Genomic DNA, 16,198 nt, shown 5'->3' with positions numbered 1-16,198 from the left:
AGGCTCTTATACACTATCTCCCAATTTAAAACTGGACTTAAAAATGTGGACTGGGCTGAAATAAAAATTAAACTCATAAAGACAAATATGCCAGCCAAGATATCATAGCAAGCCACCAATTGCTCCAAACAACTTCGAGTAATTTTGTTAACTATTTAGTTCCTTGAGTAGATTAAGCAGAGCAGCAATTATATCAATCCTTGTACTGAATTCTCAGTTCAAAATTGATTAATCATCCATTCCACTTTCAACAAAAGAGAATTTAACTGAAGAAAGAAATTAGTCCTGCCTTCCAGATCGACAAGGGATATCCAAACAAAAGAACTGTTTCCATTCAAAATTAAGAATCCAAGTTTTTGTATAGCATAATGGAAGCACATATATTAATTCAGTTTTTAGTTTCTTCTGTTCCAATCACAATGATAGCAGGAATATCAACTCTTCCTTTATCTCATCAGATGAAAACAAATTCCTTTAAGAAGTATCTAAAATATCAGCATATATATCAATTGCTATTAAGAGACTATATGTCCATGAACTTCTTAATAAAACTTGTTTTATTCCTTAAATTTATGGGAATTTTGGATGTATATTATTCCATGCATTTGAATTATGGGTTTGGAGATTCTTACTAAGAATACCATGGACTGCAAAGCAAACTAATAAATCAGTGATAGACAGAATAACGTCAGATTGCTCCCTCGAAGCTATGATCATCAAGAAAAAATTGTCATACTTCGGACATATTATGCGAGCAAATGACATTCTGGAGAAGATGATGCTTGCTAAAGTTGATGGAAGCAGGAGAACAGGAAGACCAAGAATTAGATGTGTGGATGGAGAATGTTCATAGAATCACCAGGAGTCGACAACGACTTGATGGCACACAACAACAACAATTATTCCATAATTTTAAAGTTTCCTCTCTCTATGCCAAGCTATATTTCTCAGTGACCAAGCTGTTGTTTGCTTAGCTAACCAAAGAAACTCTGACTAATACAAATTACATCATTCACATCCAAGTTCTTTACTCTTATGCTTGGCAATATCAGTGTCAACATCTGCTTTTAGCCAGAGGTAAGTATCTTCTAAAAACTTCACTAAAATAATATTATTTGCACTTTTCTTATATTTTCATGTGCTTTGTGTCTAAAATTCCACCATGAACAGAAGAAAATGTTTTGGAACTGCTCTGCTATAATGTCAACAATGACAAGAAATAATAGTATACATATACTCTAATAATTATTCACAAATATACATTACAAAAATATAATTTTTCAATATCAAAGTAATGTGTACTTTATTGGAATAATTATTCAAGAAATACACAATGCTATCCCATTAATTGTGACTGTAAGTGCCAGGCACTCTCCTACATATTATCTATCCAAATATTTAGTGAAACCACTAACTCCACATGTAGGAAAAACATCTTCCTACATCAAGAATTCAAAGGATTTCATCAATGCAATTAAGAAGTTAAAAAATATCAGACAAGGCCAAAATATGCTTAGATATGTATATGGTCTGCCAGCTATCTTAGTGAGTTTGGACATAACTAGTCTTTTTTTATCAGTGATTTAAAAGAAGACACTGGTAAACAGGAGGAAGAGGGATGATATGATGAAGGAATATAAACTTCTGAAAGGGTGTTATAGGTTATCAACTGATGAAATTTTTCATGATATGAAATGTGGAGAGAGGATGTATAAGTTTGTGTAATTAAGAAAGAGACAAGACCTATATTTTTCTCTCAGAGCAGTGAGTGAGTGAAACAGTTTGCTTGTTGAAAAAGTGAGTTCATCCAGTGTGAATGAGTTTAAGAGAAGATATGACAGCTGGTGTGGTGATCTATGACTTCCCTCAATGAGCTTGACTCCTTGGAGGTCTCAGATATTAATAACAATAATTAAGTTTCCTAAATAGTTTGAATCACAAAATTCATCCCACAGTAAAAATTTAGGAAAACAGTACACTTCCTTTTATTAATAACAATAATTAAGTTTCCTAAATAGTTTGAATCACAAAATTCATCCCACAGTAAAAATTTAGGAAAACAGTACACTTCCTTTTCTGGATGTTCTAATCTCAGAAGCTGATCAAAACAGACTATCTTTCATAGTATATACAAAAAAAATTTGATACCAGAAGATATTTACTATTTCACACCATCATCCTGCCCAGAAGCAAGGTATCATAAAGACACTCAAAGATGGAGCATGCATCATATCAAGTGATGAAAAAAGTTTACCACAGGACAGTGCTCCTAAAGAATAAGAATAGAACACAGACAAATTTGGCATTACTGAGACAAAGAAGACAAATAGGTGAGATCTTACTAAATAATAAGTATATAACAAGTTATATTCAAGAAATAATGAGCAAGGAAAGGAAGAGTAGTAGCATTCAACACCAAAGATGAAGTTAAGCTTCTTTATTGGAAGACAGATTCAAGTAGTTATGTGGGCAAACTTCCAAATGGGGAGAAATAAAAAATGAAATTTATTTGTGCCTATAGTCCCACAGAAGGTTCTCCTAAGGAAGAAATGGAGGAATTTGAATCATAAAACAGACAACTGGCAAAGAAAATGGAAAAAAAGTAGTCCTTTTTGGAGATCTCAACAGCATAGTAGGGAATGAATCCCACCAGACATATAATAACGTTTTGGGAAAATTTAGAGAAAAGAACAAAGCTAATAATAATGGTAAGTATTTACTGGACTTCTGCTGTGAACATGGATTATTCTTTACTAGCATGTTCCAACATAAAGATGTACACAAGTTCACATGTAGAGAAGACACAAGAAATAAGAAAAGCCTCATTGACTACGCCATTGTCAATAGTGATATCTTCATGCTCGTTTAGAACACAAGAGTGTACAGAGGATTTGAAATTGGAAGTGACCATTACTCAGAACTAAGTATGATAAAAATGGATATTGTTAAATTTGTGATTTTTGTAAACTTCATAAGAGAATTTACTTGATCACAATTTAACAAGTAGAAACCTTAATAAGAAAATCGTGCTTGCAGCTAAGTATAAAATGAAATAAATATATTGAAAAGAATAACTGTTAACTCGTATAAGAACATTGATTGTATAATATTAGAAAAATGAGATAATTAATTTACAGTATTTAGTTATAAGAATTTTGCATGTAAAAGGCTTGCTTGTTATACACTTGAAACAAGAGATTGTAAATTATGCTAATTCTTAGAAAAAATGGGTGAGCTGATAGAGTTTGATAAAGCTGACTCATAGGGTTACCTAGAACCGAAGTAAAGTCCAAGGTCATGGTTCTCGATTTAGACACTGCAGCGGGTCAGTCATGTGCACACAGCTCACCAAAGATGGAAAGTTCAGCAGGGAGACACCATCCTAACAGGTTACGAGAAACGTATTCTAATGTCGGGGGGGAAGAAAATTAATTGCAGGAGGTGCCAGTAGGATCATAATATAAAAGGGTTAGGTACCCCCCCACCCACAAGGTCTTTTGCCAGTTTTCATTTGGAGGTTACCTTATGCAGTTTCCTGAGTGACGGTCAGGAGTCCCCTCCATCCACCACGACATGGAATATTAGTAAGTGGGATATTTAGGTCCCATTTTCCTACCATCAAGAACAAAGGCCACCACATGGTCGGGAAGAAATAGTATTTCCCGCATACTAAGCCAACCCTGGTCTAAAGGAAGGTGACTATCAATAGAAATTGTGGATATCCTTATGGCAAATCTGATGACTGCAGAACAGTAGATAGATTGTGTTTCCTTAGAAGAAGCCTGATATGCTGCAACCGAGAAGGCCCTCATGATCCGAAGTACCCCAGATATGACCCACTACAGAAGGAATATTTCTTCAGGAACTACAGACAAGTAGCGTCTAGTAGAAGAGCTTCATTAAATGGTATCGTGAAAAATTTTATGTTAATTGTGTTAATTTAATATGGCTGTGATTGTAGTTCGTATTATTAAGCAATTGAAGGACTTGATTGAGAGTTGAACTAGGACTTTAGCTCACTTAATAGTATAGAGAAAGAGGGAACTAGTTTATCAGTATTACTGAACAAGCGATAATGTGTATAGATAGTATATGTAATTTATCCTTAACGGAGAAAGGCCTAACAGTTTATCCCACATGCTAGTGGGAAATTTTCATTTTTTGTATTTTGCTAGTCTTAATAACATTGTATCGTCTTAGTACTGAATTGTAGTTTTTAGAATTTTATGTATTGTATTGTAATTATGAGTTTAATAAACTTTTACTTATCAAATATTCAGTTGTCTGAAATTGCCATTCAATGCACCACTTGTTATAACGTACGAACCTAGGCATGGGGGGGGGGATCATCGAATTCATTGGGGGAATATTAGGGCAAGAGGATTGAATCATCGTCAAGTCCAAGAATTTTTGACCCGAGAGTGCAAAGCAGATCATGGCGATGTGGTTTATTATAGTGATGTGCATTGGTTGAGCAGAAGGAAGGTTCTTAACAGCCTTTGACTTAAGGAGCAAAATAGAGCAGTTCATGCAAAGGGAAGCCGATTGCAGAATTCAATGATACGAAGTGGATGACAGATTTTGTTTTTCTGACTGACATCTCATTGCATATGAATGACCTAAATACGCGGCTACAATCCAAAGATCAACTGGTGCACACCCTGTTTGATCACATCAAAGCTTTTGTGGCCAAGCTGAAACTTTGGGAGGCACAACTCGCAAAAAAGACTTAACTCATTTTCAGTTTCTCGCTGAGTCCAACTGTTCATCTCTTGATGATTACGCTACAAAATTAGCCGTGTTGCAAAGTGAGTTCGAAAAGAGATTTAGTGATTTTTGTAACCAACAGTCTTCTTGAGATTTATTTTCAATGCCATTCAGTGTCACTGCTGCCGAAATGCTAGGCTCAGTATAAATGGAGCTGCTTGAACTCCAAAACAACTCTTCTTTGAGAGAAAAATTATTCAATGTGTCCTTGCTTACATTTTACAAAGACTATATTTCTGAGGACGCATTCCCTAATCTTCGCCAGCATGCTTTGAAGATGTGCGCTTCATTAGGAAGCACATCCTTATGTGAGCAGTTCTTCTCCCAGAATGAAGCATGTGAAGTCCAAGACAAGAACTCAGATTACGGACCAACATCTCGAGAAAACTCTGCGCATAGCGACTTCCGACATTGATGCCAACATCGACAAGGCTGGTCAAGGAAAAGCATTGCCAAGTTTCCCAAAGATGAATGTTTTCTTCATTTAATTATCTTTTTTCAAGTATTGATTGTATTTACTTATCATGAACCCGACTCCTACCTACGCTCTTAAAGCTGAGGTCGTTTATTTTTATAGGATTTTATGTAAAGTATCAAATGCACAGTGTTCCTTGTGAATCTGGAAAGCATCTTACAATTCTAAATATTGCAGTATAGCTTAGTGGCCTGTGGGCTTGATTGAAATTTTTAATGCAGCTCGCACTGTCTGAAAGGTTGACGACCCCTGGTGTATGCAATATAAGCTTTATTTTTGTATCTAAATTTGGCTATCAAATGAAATTCTATACAAAGAGTATTTTAGTTCCCTCTCCCTATTTGAATACTATGCAGTAATGTGGAACTTACAGATGACTTCATCTTGCTAACAAAACTGGTATCAGATACTGGCATCGCTGTAGTCCTAAGACAAAAATTTTTGCAATTAGCTTTGGATTTTTTCTAAAATAAACACAATTATTTACAAATTTTTATTATTATTTTTTTTTCCAAAGGAGCTATTATAACTTCAATGTTATTTTACAAACTAAAAATTAAAAACATATATATATATTTCTTATCCAAACAGCAAAAGACAGTTTCAGAATAAATGCAAATGAATAATTTTTAATAAGATACTCAATGCATACATCAGTTTACTTTTTACAAAATGCCTCATATCACAGTAATTCAAAGAAGTATATTCTGCTTGTTTCGGTGTTTCAAACCATTCTGGATTCTAAACAAATAACAATAAATAAATGATCAAATCAAATTTGCCTCAGGATGGAAACATTAAAAAAAAAAAGAACAACAATAATAACACCACACCAAGGTTTGCAAAACCTATACCACAATAGTGCCATGTGTGGGCAGGTGAATGGAGAGACAGAAGGAATCTGTCGATGTGTTCCTTCAACAGCCAGAGATCATAGTACTTGGGAAACATGGTATGTGGAAGAAAAGAGATATATGAGAAGTTGGCTCAATAATTAAAGCTGAGCAAGGTGGTATCTGGAGAACTGCTGGTGGAGAGTTCACTAAAGCAACACCTATGAAAATACATAAAAAATATAATGTAGAAACAAAACATCTAATGAGAAATCGTTTTAAATGGGTTTATGAAAAAGGGAATCCTCTGTTAAACAGCCTGCCCTCTTCTGGATAGCATCAAGCATTTTTTGAGAAGTCTTTGGTACTATGTCACAAAAAGGGGGAGAGAGTTTGGCTTCCTACAGTCAGAAGTTATCCACATGAGAAGGAATGTCAGCAGAAAAGGATATCAAGTTTTTTAGTAGGTGAGGAGGCTATGAATGTGCCAGGAAAGACCAGAAGTATACGCTAACCTATGAAGAGAAATCTGATCTGAATGGTGATCTGATTATTAGTCAAGACAAGGCAGAGTGATACAAGTTCTTTCTTATGAGAAAGAAGACATGACTGTGTTCTGGTAGCAATGAGGTTCGCAAGGTTATTCCCAACCTGCTGGAGAATGGCAAGGACATCAGTATTTAAAACACTGGCTATGGAAGAACCTGAAGTATCATTATTTAAGTACTGCAAGATTTATCATATGAAGAGGAGAAATAGAACATACTACCATCTATTGCTATTATTGCTAGTATTTGAGATTAGTGAGAAAAAGGTTCCTCACATACATAAGGTTCATTTCAAAAGCTCTGGACACTATTCACCACTGCATATCCAGAGGGATGCTACAATAGTTTCCATCTCTATATCAGATGTAAGCAAGATTGAATCAAAATGTCATGTGCCAGTTTTCTAATTCTAGCATTCATGCTGCAAAATGAGACTTCAAAATGCAAGAAGAATAATCTGACAGGTTTGACTGCATTTTGCATAACAGTGCAATGCCAGATGTTTCATATGAAGTAACTGATCTTATGGAAAAGTAAAGATGGTAAATGCTTCCTTAATCCTCCCCCACTGACACACACAATACCATAACTGTAGGAAATGCCTTTGTTATCAATGATGAAGATACTGCTCAAGTGACCTTAACACAAAAAACAGGAACACAAGACTTTCTGAAATGTTGGGTAGCAATGATAAGGCAGAATGGAGAGTGAAGGCCTATAACGTACTTTGTTAAATAAATGTTTGGTTAAACAACAGGAGTACAGTGTGCAGAACTTTTTTTAATCCACATAGGAGGAAGGCATGAACAAAGCTTGAGATACCATACTACTGATAAAGCAATGTGAAGAGACGAAACCATCTACCAGGACATGAGATGTATATGTTACTACGACAGCACCACATCAATAAGTTTACATTATTAATAATCTCTTATCAATAACTTTTTTTTTCCAAATCAGTATATTACTTGTCAGCACTCCAATGATGTCATATCTAACACTTCTAACGAAATCAATCCATCTAGAGCTTCTTGGTCTTCCTCCTGCCACTTTGAAATCAAATGTCTGTTTTGCTAACCTTTCCTCTCCCATTCTGTTTAACTGACAATCAAACCTTAGATAAGCCCCTACTCACACATTCTTGAATGCAAACAATGTCAAGTTCCTTTCTGATGTCTTCATTTATATGATTTTGCCAGTGATGCCATCTGTTCACTCCCCTAATCTTTTTCAGAACTGTCATTTCTCTGGTCTCTAATTTTTCACCAAGTACATTATTTATAACCCAACTTTCAGATTTATAACTTAAAATTAGTTTGGACACCATCTCGTATGTTGCTAGTTTGGTGTTTGACTAATTTCTCTCTTACTCCATATAAATTTATTCAGCTGGCTACCCACTATATCAGCTCTGCTTATTCTGTTTGTCTATTTTCAGATTTAACTTGCCATCTCTGAAAACAGTGCCTAAATAGCAAAAATATTTTACTTGTTCTATACTCTCCATTCACAATACAGCTGAAGTTTTCTATGTTCTTCCTCCACTTGTAAATATTTCACAATGAGCAGATTTGCATGTATAATAAATAACCAGGTTTTAATTCATAGATTTTTTTTTATTAACACGTTTCACTGTCTATATGGCCGAAACTATCTTCATGAGATTATTTAGCTGAAGTAAAAAGGAATAAAAGATGCCTCAAACGTTGCCCATATTAACTAATGATTTCCAAATGTTCTGAAGAATCATTCCTTGATTTCTGTTTGGTATGCCCTTTTGAGTGAATGACCTCAAAGACTCTGAACAATCTGTTGATGTAATAAGCAAGGCATGGAGGATGATTGCCAATTTACCACGTGATGCTGTTTGAGGATGAGCACTGCGAGTCTGCTTTTTTCCTCCCTTTTGTTTTCAACATCACTTATACATTCTTTGCTACAGATTTTGAAAAATCTCTCAGTTTGAATTACATGCATCTTTCCACAGAAATATTATGTACTCCAGGATGTTGATAAAATGGAACTTTTTCTTTAGGTAGGAGGAACTTAGGAAGCTTTGTAAGGTGTTCATGATTTGAAGGCTGATCTGATGTTGACTGATTTTAATATTTGGGCTAGCTTGTTTGCCATGGTGCATTGCCAATGTATGGGATAGATATCATGCCTATGTAAATAATTTATGGATTATCAGAAAACAAAAGTTTCTTTGGTACCTAATTTCAGTAGCAATTTTGAAGGAACTGATTAATTAGGATTGGAAGTTATTCTTTCTTTTAATTTCATCATTTTTAGCATATTTAAAGCTCTATTTTTTTTTTTTTTAAGGTTTTAATTATACCTAAATTTTGTTGAAGACGATGGATCAAGTTTGGATGTTCATATCCACCTGAATGGGTTACTTTCCTGCAGACTTCTAATGATAATCCAACAGCAATGTTTTTGTTGATAAGGATGTCTAGGAATGGTAATTTTCCATCCTCTTCTATTTATAATGTGAATTTAATTTTTGGATATCGATTATTCAGAAAATATACAAAATCCTCAAGGTCTATGTAGGTATATTTCCAAATGATAAAGATATCATCGACATATCTCCAGACATGTAGTTTTAACGTCGCCTGTGCTATAGCTACTTCCTTAAATTGAATGAAAGAATCTTCATTTCTTTAGTACCAGAGGCAATGATGGAAGAGAAATGTGATATCCAGAGGAAACAGGTTTTCAAGGATCTCTATTAATGCTTTCACAGAGATGTTGTAAATAATGAAAATATGTGTAAACTAGTTAATATGTCTGATGGGGAAATTTATATGTTTGAATTAGTATCTGAATTATTTCAGTTGTTTTTTAAGATCTTCTGTAAATTCAAAAGTACTGGAAATCACATCATTAGTATTTTAACCAAGTGGCATCATGATCCATTTCTGAATACATGGAAGAGTCCAATAACATGGAGGCAATCATAGTGTCATAGTCCACACTATTTAAAAAGACTTGAATTCCCTTTGTTTACTTTAAGGATAATGATTTCATCATTGTTACATAAACTTCTTAAAGCATTTTTCTCTAAAACTGTGATATTATTTTTTGGCAGACAAGTGTTTAACAAAACAAAGGCAAATGCCGCAAAAGTCAAGTAGCATTGGCGACATAGACTTTTCAAAACTGATTCGATGTCCTGAGTGAGATATGTATGCATGTATGGCAGAATGTAAGAGATGTCTTTGTGGAGAGGGAGAGAATGAACGAAAGACGAGAGAAAGTATGTAAGCATTGGTGACATAGACTTTTCAAAACTGATTCGATGTCCTGAGTGAGATATGTATGCATGCATGGCAGAATGTAAGAGATGTCTTTGTGGAGAGGGAGAGAATGAACGAAAGACTAGAGAAAGTATGAATTTGTCGTAAGTGCGATATATTGTTGGATTACGATACACAGAATGAGAAACTGACTGAAAAGATCAATAGCGTACGGGAAAAAAATGGAAATGAAACGAAAGATAGAGAAGTTGACGGAGTGAAGAAATGCAAAGATGTAGAAGCGAAAGTTATGGAAAAAGTTGCGAAAAACGGAAATGAAATGAAAGCAAGAGAAACTGAGGGAGTTAAAGAACGTTGACGGAGTGAAGAAATGCAAAGATGTAGAAGCGAAAGTTATGGAAAAAGTTACGAAAAACGGAAATGAAATGAAAACAAGAGAAACTGAGGGAGTTAAAGAACGCGGAGATGTAGAAGCAAAAGTTACAAAAGAAGTTGCGAAAAATGGAAGTGAAACGAAAGTTGGAGAAATTGAAAGAGTGAAAGAATACATCAAGCGAAAATTAGTGATAAGGGGGTGAAGGAAAGTATGAATGAGGAAAAGGAAGTAAAGTGTGGCTGAACGAGAGGTAGCAAGATAGAGAGTGAAATTGTCGAAATGCAACATTTAATGAAACAGATATTGGAAATGAAAAATGAAATGAAGAATATGTTGAGTGATGTTAGGCGTTTAGTGGAAATTAATGAAAGTGTGCAAGAAAACAGAATGAAAGAACAAAGAGTAAAAGAAGTGACGAGTGATTCCAGGATAGCAGTATACGGAGACTCCATAATTAGGGGGCTAGTTACTGACAGCGTCCATAAGGTCTGATATCCGGGTGGGAGAATGAGTACAATAATTAAGGCATTGGACATGAGAAAGAAATGAGTGAGAGAGTTAGTTGTGATTGTAGGGATGAATGATCTAAGTGGACATAAGGAGGAGGTGAGGACAAATATCAGGAGACTATTGAGAAGAGTGAAAGATTGTCAGTGTGTTACCCAAGTATGATGATGATGAGTTGCGAAGGAGAGCCAAAATCATGAATGGTATATTGGTGGAACTGTGTGAGGAGAAGGGAATGGGAGTTTGTGGATGTATGGCATGTGTTTGAAGGAAGAATGAAATTATACAGGCGTGATGGGTTGCATTTAAATGGCTTTGGAGTGAGTGTGCTGGATGAAAGTATAGTGTGTGAAAGTACGGTGTGTGATGCGTGCCAGAGATCAGAAGGAAGAGATGAAGAGAAAAATCAGGAGAGTGGTACTGAAGAGACAGCAGTGCTTGGCAGTGGAAACAGTAGTGAGGTGAGAGAGGAAGAGAGAACGGGAATACAAGAGGAACAGGGAAATAGGGGGAGCTTGGGTGGACAGGGAGACATGGCATAGAGAGAGTGAATATTGAAAGTGGCAATGAACGTGTGTATGAAGATGGGATATATTGCAATATGGGCAGAGAAGTGGAGACTGAGGAGGTATATGTGGTAAGTGATGATAAAGGTGATTTGGCAGGTGTAGTGGGGAAATCACAACCAACATATGGCTTGGATAGGACTGGCTATAGACCTAAAAATGAACTTTTGTGTTTATTTACAAATGCCAGAAGTATCGCAAATAAAGAGGATGAAATTGCTTCAGTGATTGAGTTTATTTGTCCCCAAATCATTGGAATAAGTGAAACATGGTTGAATGAAAATGATATCGTAACGGGAATAGAGATGGAAGGGTACAGTATTTTTCGTGAGGATAGAAAGGGCAGGAAGGGAGGGGGAGTGCTGCTGATGATAGCAGGGGAATTAAGTCCACATAAGGTAGATATAAAATAAGGAAACAGTGGCAAAGGTTATGAGGCAGTGTGGTGTAATGTGGAGGTTGAGAGGAAGACATATTTGGTTGGATGTTGCTATAGGCCTGGGAATGTGGAAGGTGGTGATGAAGAAATGTATAAACAACTTAGATTAGTTAACATTATGGGTGATTTATGGGTGATTTTAATTATGGTGGTATAGATTGGAATGAAGAGATAGCATTTGGGAATAAGGAAAGTGAATTTCTCGAGTTCTTGAGAGATAACCATCTCAGGCAGCATGTAAAGAAAGGCACGTGAGGATCAAGATTTCTAGATCTCATCATTTCATCAGAGGATGTAATTGTTAGAGGGATTTCACATTTTCCTCCAGTTAGTGAAAGTGATCATGAAGTAATCACCTGTGTTGTGACAGTCATATGCAGGCTTTTGCGAGGAAAGGATATATGTGGAATTATAAGGCTGGTGATTATGACAAGCTTAGGAGCAACTTCGAGCTATAACATGGAACGAGGAGTTGAGCGGTAAGGAAATAAATGCTGCATGGGAACTAACAAAGAAATACATAACAGCATCAATGTATGAATGTATCCCAAAGGCTGAATAAGGTTGGTGTAAAATGGATGAATGTGGAGCTTAAGCATGAAATCTGGAAAAAGAAAGTACTTTGAAGGAAGTATAAGATGAACAATGGTAATCAGTCACATGAAGAATATAAAGAACAAGCCAGGAGAGTAACTCAGTTAGTAAGGAAAACAAAAGTAGAGTATGAGCAGAAATTGACAAATCAGGCTAAGAAAAACCCTACAGAGTTTTTTTTAGATATGTGGCAAGTAGAAGGAAGAATGATCATGGAAAGACAAAGTAAAGGGATGAAAGTGGTAGAATGGTAACTATTGCAGAAGGCACTGTTGTGGTATTCAGTGATCAATTTATAAGTGTGTTTCATCCTGATCAGGGTGGAATCATGAGGAACTTGAGTGTAGAGGACATAGGAGAGGATAGCATAATTGTGAGTGAGCAGGAGATATTTGAGGAAATAAATAACCTTGATGTTAATAAGGCAATAGGATTTGATGAAATATCACCGCGCATCTTAAGAGACTGTTCCAGGGAACTAGCAGTAGCATTGGCATGCCTGTTTAACAAGAATTTTGCAACAGCACAGGTTCCAAGGGAGCAGAAGGAGAGTAAAATTGTTCTGCTGCATAAAGGTGGTGATAAAGCTGTAGCTTCAAATTATAGACTGGTCTGTATATATCTGGAGTTGTGGTGAAGGTCCTGGAGAGACTGGTGAGAAGTAGGATACAGAAATGGGTTGATAACAGCAGTATTTATTCTCTGTGATTATCAGCATGGGTTTGTTAAGAGGAGATCATGTTTCACGAACTTACTTATGTACTATAACAAAGTGACAAATACCTTGGACAGAGGAGATGCATATACAGTGCTGTACTTGGATTTTGCAAAGGCTTTTGATAGACTGCTACATGACAAGCTCTTAATTAAATTGAAAGAGAAGGGATTGGATAACAGACTTCCGTGTTGGATCAGTGACTGGCTGTCAGATAGGTATCAGAAAGTTGTATATGGGGGTGGGGGTGCATATCTCGAAAGAGAAAGGTCACCAGTGGTGTGCTAAAGTGGTCAGTTTTGGGGCCATTGTTGTTCAATTTGTATGTTAATGATATTGGGTTGAGTTTAACTAGTGATTCCAGCTGTTTGCAGATGATGAAAAAACTGGGGAGAGCAATGCACAGTCAAGCTGATGTTAATGCCTTACAAGAGGACTTGAATAGATTGCATGAATGGGCAGGTAAGTGGAACTATCAGTTCAATGTTGCCAAGTTTTGGGATTTGGTAAGGATGCAAAGTATACACTTGGTGGGAAAATTTTAACAGAAGCAGATGAGATGAGAGATCTAGGAGTGATGGTGGACAAGGACCTGAAATTCAGGGCCCACATTGCACAAGTTGTGAAGACATCACATCGAATAACGGCAATGACGCAGAGAACCCTGACATGCAGAAATAGAGAGGTTATGATTCCATTGTATTCTAGGCCTCGTATGGATTATTGCACAGATTTGGTCGACAGGTTTTCATGGTGATGAGGATATGTTGGAAAGAGTCCAGAGAAGATTCACAAAGGTAGTCAGTCAGTGATCTTTGGAATGTGGAATATGAGGACAGATTGAGAGAATGTAAGTTGCAGAGCCTTGTGAATAGGAGGAAGAGGGGGGGGGGTATGATTGAGATATATAAGCTGGTGAGGAGTTGTTATCAGGTAGACATGGAAAAGAATTTTCATAGAATGGGAGAGGGGAGTAGAACAAGAGGCCATTGCTGGAAACTGTATAAGGAGGGTGTGAGCAAAGGAGTGAGAAGCTGGTTCTTTGCATGGAGGGTGGTTGGTGAGTGGAATACATTGCCTGAGTGTGTTGTGGATGTGGGACACATTGAATCAGTTTAAGATGCGGTTGGATGAGCATTGTATGATAGTAAGTCCTCCCACGATGAGTTTCTAACTCCATGGAGGTCGGGTGTTGATAATAATAATAATAAAACAGAAATACTAAGTAATCTTGGGGATAATGCCTCTTTATGTGATGAGAGAAATTTAGTGGCTTTTTCAACATTGGCCATAATGTCAACTTTTGGAATGTGTCTTGGAGTAATGGCATATTAAAGTCTTTGTTTAAAACTGAAACTTTGATATTAGTAACATTATAGTTTGAAAAATTTAATACAAACTTATTAGAAGTCAGAAAGGGTCCACTTTTGTAAACTGCATTGTATAGATGATTGAATTTTTTTTTAAAATTATATATTTACAAACTTGGTTTGTAAATATAAGTCTTCAAATGCATAATATCATCTATGGCATTCTGCATATTTGGGGATATTGAATTAGAGTATTATGTAAATACTCCTTCCATCATTCTCTCAAATCTTCATTCTTTACTTGGAAAGAAACATTTTATTACCAAATATATTTCTGTTGCTAATAATTTTGTAGAGTATTATGTAGGTGATATGCTTCTCATTCAGTAGAGAATAAGTCTAATCTACTTTTTTTTTGTATTTCAGCTCGCAAATGAGCAAAACTTGCATTTTTATATATCCCCCATTTGCAGAATGAACTTTTTCTTTGATTTCTTAAAAAAAGGAAGAATTATTTTTGCAAAGTGTTGGAAAGTGATACTTTTTTGCATTTAAGCTTTTCGAAGGAAGGTGCCCGTTTCTTTGTCTCCCTGACAAGACAATTACCTACATTTGTAGGTAATTCACAACGAGTAGATTTGCATAACCAGGTTTTAACTCGTGAATATTTTTTTATTAACATTAGATGTTTCCTCAACATGTTTTGCTGTCTCTATGGCTGACAACATCTTCACGAGGTTGTTTAATATAAGTAAAAAACCAACAAAAAACTAAATGTTTCGCAATAGCATCATTTCTATAAATTGAAAATTATGGAATGACAGTTTAATCATGTGTATCATGTGCTTAAAATTCATAAGACAGACATCCATCCCCCTTCATCGAATAATCGGTGGCAGAAGATCTCCAACATGTTCTCTCTAAATAACTATCTAATCTCCTCAAGTCTCATATCAGACATATAAATTCTTACTTGAAAAAATCAACACATTTCATAGATAAAACTTTTAAAATATGTCTGATGGGGAAATTTGTTTTCCCCATCAGACATATTAGCTAGTTTAAACGTTGCTTTGTTATTTACCAACATCTCTGTGAAAGAATCAACACAGATCCTTGAAAACCTATTTCCTCCAGATATCACGTCTTCCATCATTCCCTCAAATCTTCATTCTTTACTTAGAAAGAAAAATTTTATTACCAAATATATACTAAATGTATTTCTGTTGCTAATAATTTTTATAAAAATTTTGTATATTGTTGAAATGAGACTGATAGGGTGGTAATTTTTAATATCTTCTCTGTCTTCTTTTTTAAAAAACTATAATAAATTAGCATTGTCTAACTCTTTGGTTATTCTCTTGTCTTAGGCATGATGTATAAACTTTACTTCACATAGTAATCACTGGTACACCACCTGCTTTCAGAATCTATTGGTAACTCATCTTCACCTGGTGTCTTTCCATCACTTATGCTACCATTGTATATTGAACTTCATCTTTTAAAACATCAGGACATATTTCTTCCTCTTCTATTTGGGATATTACATTTTTGTTTTCATATTGGTTTAAGTCTTGAGAATCATCATACAACTTGGCATAAAAGAATTCTATTCTTCTTACGATTTTTTTTTTATGTTGAGCCCATACACGAGAGATTGGATGGTTAACCAATAGTACATTAGTACAGTGTATGGGTAGTGAGTTGGAAAAGGAGGGACTTGTTTACATTTGATTTAAATGGCTGTATATTTTATTCCTTGGTAAACACAGCAGGGGGAAGACTGTTCTACAGCAGTTGCAGGG

The 16,198-nt window shown here is 35.6% G+C and overlaps 1 protein-coding gene across 2 annotated transcripts in view; it reads right to left on the bottom strand.

Moving 5' to 3' along the window:
* Positions 1-16,198, bottom strand: part of Cpr (Cytochrome P450 reductase) — a 159,639-nt gene that overhangs the window by 101,292 nt on the left and 42,149 nt on the right. For both annotated transcript variants that reach the window (XM_090411790.1, XM_090411791.1), the window contains exon 3: positions 5,614-5,668. In XM_090411790.1, the coding sequence (XP_090267916.1) occupies positions 5,614-5,668 (55 nt within the window). The remainder of the gene's footprint in view (positions 1-5,613; positions 5,669-16,198) is intronic.

Source organism: Typopeltis vanoorti, chromosome 22 (genome assembly GCF_054136105.1).
Source record: "Typopeltis vanoorti isolate ZY-2024b chromosome 22, IOZ_Tvanoo_1.0, whole genome shotgun sequence".
Classification (NCBI taxonomy): Eukaryota; Metazoa; Arthropoda; class Arachnida; order Uropygi; family Thelyphonidae; genus Typopeltis; species Typopeltis vanoorti.
This window is presented reverse-complemented; position numbering and strand designations above follow the sequence as displayed.